Below are 6,927 nucleotides of genomic sequence, written 5' to 3' on the forward strand. Positions count from 1 at the left end.
AAAAAAAAAAAAAAAAAAAAAAAATTCAAGCTGTTGAGAACAAAGTGGATTTTAAAGAAAAAGTTCAACAAAGAACAATTAACTTTCTCTTGTCTAGGAACAATGAGACCACTTGATTAGAAGACTGTTTCATTCCAAGAACTACACAAATCCAGACTCTTGCAGGGAACAGTAAGCCATATTGCTACCAGAATGAATACCTCATTTACTGGATTGGCAAAAACAGACTTTTAGTCATATTAAATGTCAAAAACACATAGGGCTTGGGCCTCATAACTACTGGGAATAAATGTTAAGTGGTACAACTACTTAGGAAAATAATCTGTCATTACTCAATACAAATGGCAAGCAACATTCCTCAGATTTAATTGTGCTATATAAGATATATAGATATAGCTATATCAAGACTCAAGACATGGAAGAATATATACTAAGATTTTCTCTTTCATTTCATATATATTCTTATTAACAGGCAAGCCTAACCTAGGAATTTCCTATGAGGTGACACTATAAAGGAAGCAGCAAAGCAAAGCTCATTGATGGTGATTCATAAAGCATCAGAAAGGATGAAAACCAAAGAGCTTGAAAGATACTTTTAATGTTCTATTTTGCAATTTAAATGATTGGTAACAATGTTTATTTTGTGCTTAAGTTACATAAAACAGCCACTATTCTGCCTGAATATTTTAATATCATTCTTTCTGATATCATAATACATCTTTTTGAAAATTTAATTGAAGGAACTGGTGGTAGCACCAGTCTAAAGCAGTGTATGCTAGTAAAGAATGAAAAGGTAAATATATAGCTCTTTTACTTCAGAAGAAAATAATGAGGGCTAGCACTAGAATACAAGTGTAGAGCTAAGAAGGTTAAAATTTTATTCATGTTAGCACATGAATACCCTGATGCTAACAAAAAAGAAATATTCCCAGATACGGAAGCACTAATAAACTGTAGTTAAAGTAGGACAGGAAGGGTAGAATAAAAGAAAAATACTGGTCTTAGCCACTGCTTGTGTGCTAAGAATGAATGTGATCAAACATCAGCCTAAATATAGTATGAAATTCATCTCTGGATTCATCTGGACCTATTCATGGCTGAGAATAACCATGAGCACAGGGACTGAACATGGTATCACCAGCATGAGAGCTAATCCACAAATTATTTATTATGAGTCAACAACAGAACACAATTGAAGTATACAAATTCAAAATAAACTATAAAGACTTAGCAACTACAACAAAAAGTTATTAAACCTCATTTTTTAATTCAACACATGGCAATGAAAGGAATTTCACACAGAAAGAACTTCATGGAAAAAAAAGAAAGCAAAACTACATGGGATTTATTTAAAAAAAAAAAAAAAAAAAAAAAAGGCCAAGTAGGCCTGTGTGACTAGAATGTACAGTTCCTATGAAACTTGAGAGAAATGGAAAGTCAGAACACAAAAGGCAAGAACCAAGAATACTTTGGTGGACTCTAAATTCACCTGAAAAAAAAATAAAATCAGAGGCAGGGCATGGTGGTACACACCTATAATTCCAGCACATGAGGGAGGACTGCTATGAGTTCAAGACCAGCTTGGGTTATATAATAGGATCAGGGCCTAACTTGAACCATACAGCAAGACCTTATCTCAAAAGATAAAATATCACTGGACACATCTAATGAAAGAAACTATTTTAAATGAGTATCTGAATGAAGGTATTAAGTGAAAAGAGCTAATAAAAAAAATGCTCAAGGTATCAACAAAATAATTTACATAAGAACATATCAGGACTTGAATGAGGAGTTGCATAAAAATAAAATGAAATCATGTATTCATTTATTTTATGCCAGTGAGCAGGGTTTACAATAGGGACACAACCAGTGAAGATCATCTACCCTGCCCCCAGAAATGTGCTGGTAAGGAAGACTAAAACACAAACATACCAGTGACAGGCTGTGGAAAATGAAGGAAACAGTGATGAGATGGAAGAGGCAACTCTGACAGAGCTATGAACAAGGTTTTTATTGTCCACAGACCCATTAAAACTGAGAATAAACAATCAAAAGTAGCCAACAAAGAGGAAGAAGTATTTCAGGGGGAGAAACACAGAAGTTATTGTGATATAGCCTAGAAAAAAGTGCAGAGTTTAGAGAAAAGGACAAAAGCACCAAGATTCTGAGGACCTAATGAAAAGCTGGGTCCATTCTAATTAGAGAAAATTAGTGGCACATAAATACAGCAAAGCAGATAGATTTAACAAAGTGTGGAGGTTGGACCATTAGGATTGTGTTGAGCATAGAAAGAGAGCAAAGTTAGGTTAACATCTAGGATTTCTAACTTTGTTCAAACAGGTAGCAGTCCCACTGACAGAGATAGGAGAGACTAAGATCAACACCAAGGGGGCCAAAGGGAGGAGTTAATACTTCCACTCTGAACATGTTAAATGCCCAATGAGATGCCTTGGAGATACCCAAGCAGTGATGTCAAACGGCAGGAAATACATGCATAAATCTAAGAGTAATCAAAATATAAGTCATATAAAGCCACAAGAAAGGTTAAAAATAACTTAGAGAGCTCACCACATATCTACTACAAATAATAGAATCAAATACAGAATGCTACATCCCAGACACTACTCCAGGTAATAAAATGTTCGGCCCATTTTAATCCTCGAAACTCAAATGAAAATGAGGCACAAGGAGATTAAGAAACTTGCCCAATGAAATTCAGCTAATTTTGAACTGGGGTTCAAATCCAAGCATGTCGAGCTTCAGACCATTTACTTTTATGTATTTCATTATGCCACTTCAGAAAACTAAAGCCTAGAAGAAAAAAAAAATCCAGGGCCAGAAAGACAGCTCAGTGACATAAGCACCTGCCTGGCAAGTGCAAGGTCCCAAGTTAGATCCTGGGTACAGAGGGGAAAAGAAATCCTAAGGCCCTCCAGCATTCACTGATGGAAAAAGAAGCCAACATAAAAGACACACAAAAAAAGTGATGGTGACATAAATAACAGCTGGCTGAATCCAGGACTGGTAAAATTTCTCAGGATTCCATAATGGAAAAACAAAAGGGAAAATCACAAACTACTGAAATGGAAAAGGATAGTGGATCATTTTGTGGATGAGAAAATTAAACCTCTTGGTAAAACAATTATAGGAAATGTTACATGGAGGCAGACTAGAATATGTTTCCTGATTATCAAATTGATACTCTTTGTAATTACAACCTACACTGACAAAGTGTCATTCATAATACAGTATTTAAGAAACAGTAACAATAAGGATAACGAAAGCACTGAGAGTAATGTTTACTCTGACACAGTATTGTATTAAGCATTTTGTATTATAATCTCCCAATTTCATTCTCACAGCCCTCATTACGTTAACCACTTCATTACCCTATCCTAGGAAGGGTAAACTTGAGGACTGCCAAATTTCACTAACTTCTCCAAAGTTGTGATAACTGCTCCAGTAAGACTCTAAACTCAGGGCCAGGGGTGAGCTCAGCAATAAAATGCACCCTTTTTTTGCAGGGGGGAGCGGAACAAGAGCTTTAACTCAGGCCCTTGTGCTTGCCAGGGAAGTGCTTATTCTACTGAGCCATCTCCCCAGCCCCTTGCACATTTAAACTGACAGGAGAACCTGGGTTAAATATATGGTAGCTTCCCCTCTCCCAAAAGATGCTGAATCCACATCTTCAGCATTCACCTTGCCAATATGTAATACTGCATCCATAAGTACACTGTTAATCAGGACAAAAAAAGAAAGAAAGAAAAAACAAAAGAAAAGAGTACAGTTTAAGGAGTTTTAAAAACTTGTGCCTGGACATATCCAGTGTGGTATCTCCACAAGACATCCACCTGGAGAGAATATAAAAGAATTAACAATTCTTGATTACTGCATGTAAAGAAAAACCAGTAAGATGTACACAATTACATTACCTGCAACCAGCATAGCAAGTAAGATAGAAGTATAAAAATAATTAAAATGTTTTTACATGAACTATGGTAACCAGGAAATACGCATGAGTAAAATATGAAAATTCAAGATTTTAAAAAATTTGCAATTAAATCATACTCAAACTGCCTAACTTTACTTCAATGTCAAACATATACCTGTAGAGAAGGTGTCTACAGACATACCACCCTGAACACGCCTGATCTCACCTGGAGAGAGAGAAGTTATTAAAAACTGATCTTTTAATATTTACTTAACTGTGGAGAACAAAAGCTGAGGAACCCACAACTGTGAATAAGAAATAACTCACTAAGCTCTTCATAAGTCTACAATAACCCTGAAGCCCTTCACTTGCCTTTTTAAAGATTAACTGGGGGAGGGGGAGGGCCTGCCCCTTAGCTCAGTTCTAAGAGCCTGCTTAAACAGTCAGCTCAGGTTGCTGCCAAACCTTCCCTGAAGGCATTCTGATTGAGCCAAAAAATAAAATAAAATAAAATAAAGATTAACTGGGGCCAATAGTAAGCTTCCGATTTCCTAGGTAACCTGATAATTAAAAAAAAAAAAAAAATCCTTTTAAAGGAGCATTTACTTAAATTAATAAATCCGTCTCTTGTGAAAGGGATTAGTTGATTAGCACTACTCAAGTCTGACAGCTGATTAACTCATGAAACAGGAAAAAAAAATGTAAGTCTCACCAACCCAAACCCACTACCTAAGAAACATAAAGGGATCAAGTCTATTTCCACTGAACATAATCTCTTTACAAAACATCTCTTAAGACACCCACAATCCTGTTACTAGTGTACTTTTATCACTATGCAACTTTAGACAGTGCTCCACTCTCAGAAGGTCATAAACATTCACTGAATAAATTACCTCCATCAAATAGATTTATGCCACCTGCCTGTTGCCTTATTCAACTCTAATTCAGAGTGGCTATATGACAGAAGGAATTCAGTAAGAAACAGGTTCCCACAAAATGACTTAAACATTTCTCAAATGCATAAGAGCACTTATACTTAAGTATAATTTAAGTCTACGCATCAACTAAGTTTTAATCTCTAAAGATATGTCGTTTATTCTTTAATATATCTATCTCCAAAGAGCCAATGCAAGCCAAAAGTAGTAGTATACAAGTAACAAATGGATAGAACAAAGCATTCCAAAGTTACAGTCTCTTGCCTGCATTTTTTTAAACTGCCACTGTAGACTTGCAGACCTCAAACTCAATAATCACAAACAGTAATGCTTACTACTGGTCAACACAAAGTCATTTTCTTTACTCCAAATAATACCTACAACATGACACTTCTCCTCACTTGACAAATAAGGACGGCTTAGAAAAGCTAAAGTAAAAACTGTCATGGAAAACCAGATTTGTTTGTTTAATCCAGTTTATGTGTGCTCAACAAACTCAATTGTAGTTAGATTAAAATTACCCAGTTTCCACCTAAACGTAATCCCCCACAAAAACATTCATGTGACTTTTAAAAAAGTCTTATTACGTATGTCTAAGGTCTGTATTTACAGTAAATAAAAAAATATAAGTCGAGGGGGAAAGTAAGTCCTACAAATGCATTTTGATTAGAAACACAGCAGACCTTCTCTCCAGGGCTGCCTCTTTCCTAACCAGCCAATTCCACTCCCCAGGCTTTCCACAGACGTCCGAGTTGATTCACCTCACCCACTGAGTTCCTGGCTATTCCCTACTGTACTTCTCATGTGATTCTGCAGGGGCAATTTCGCGGTTTCTGGTAAAGCTCTGAACGCCAGGCTCAAAAGGATGTCTACACAGGAAACATCTTGAAAAGCTACAGATGTGTAAAGCCCAGCAGGGAAGCAACCGCCAAGATCCTTACTCTCCCTCCCCAGAGCGTCGCGAGAAATCCTAAATCCTCCTCGACACCACCGCCAACTGCCTGCTCGGTCCTCAACCCTCCTGTTAGACCCCGCAAAGCAAGACCCCAACTCTCTGTCATACTCTCCGCCTCGGGTCCCCTCTCAACCCCAAGCCTCAGTCAGAAGGCAGAGAAAGCTGCAGTGTCTCTCCATCGAACAGTGAAGATGAAAGCAAAGGGCACTAGGGAAAAACCTGTGGCCAGCCTCGGCAGGCCCGCAGCACACAGCCAGGAGGAGCTTCTGGGGAGGCGGGCCGGGCAGGGCCGCGCTCGGCGCTCCCCACGTGGGCCTGAGGGCGCGCGATTCCACTCACCAGGCCATCTATCTGCACTTGCTTCACGGCCGAATCTGCAGAGCCGCCTTTTCCTTTGCCTTTCCCCACCGCGCCGGAGGTGGAGCTGGAAGAGGCAGCGACGGAGCCTGAACCTTCCTTGCGGGACGCCATCTTTCCAGCCCGACAGGAAGAAAGAGAAATCCGCGTGACCGGAAGCGGAAGTGTGAGCGCCCCGTGACGTCCTCAGCGGTTGACGCGAAGGAGCGGGGAAGAGCAGCCAGGGTGGGGCCACGCCCCCGCTCCGGCCCCGCCCCCGCTCCGGCCCCGCCCCTCCTCCGGGCGGGAGACTTCGCGCTTGCGCACTGCTGCTTATCTCGCGTTTCCCAGAACAAAGTAGATTTCTCCAAAATATGGAGTTATTCTTCACCATTGAGACGTGGTTTCTTCAACATTCTGTAAATCAAGGCCAAGCGGGAATTGTGTAGCTTCTCTTACGAAATTTTGGATAATTATCTCTTACTGCTTAGTTTATACAGAAATGAATTAAATGATCAGCTACCAAAACTAAAAACCTTTTGCTGCTGTAACTTCATGCAGCGGTTTACACGAGTACGACAGAAGAAGTAATTATATGTAGTGCTGAAGGGTGATGTACAACGTTCTTTACAAATCTTGCTGACTTACGATCTGTAGTTTTGAAATACCTCAAGTCCTTGTGCCCGAAATGTCCTACATGTACTAATTCTCAAGTGTGTGTTCTCCATACCCCTCCACGAAACACCACCACACCTATCTGACCGTTAAGC

The 6,927-nt window shown here is 39.2% G+C and overlaps 1 protein-coding gene across 1 annotated transcript in view; it reads right to left on the reverse strand.

Moving 5' to 3' along the window:
- Positions 1 to 6,326, reverse strand: part of Eif3h (eukaryotic translation initiation factor 3 subunit H) — a 96,555-nt gene extending 90,229 nt beyond the window's left edge. Inside the window, exon 1 of the mRNA XM_004643605.2 lies at positions 6,161 to 6,326. Within this exon, the coding sequence (XP_004643662.1) occupies positions 6,161 to 6,292 (132 nt within the window). The 5' untranslated portion in view covers positions 6,293 to 6,326. The remainder of the gene's footprint in view (positions 1 to 6,160) is intronic.
- Positions 6,327 to 6,927: the final 601 nt, after the last annotated feature.

The sequence above is a fragment of the Octodon degus genome, unplaced genomic scaffold (assembly GCF_000260255.1).
Source record: "Octodon degus isolate 3935 unplaced genomic scaffold, OctDeg1.0 scaffold00179, whole genome shotgun sequence".
Classification (NCBI taxonomy): domain Eukaryota; kingdom Metazoa; phylum Chordata; class Mammalia; order Rodentia; family Octodontidae; genus Octodon; species Octodon degus.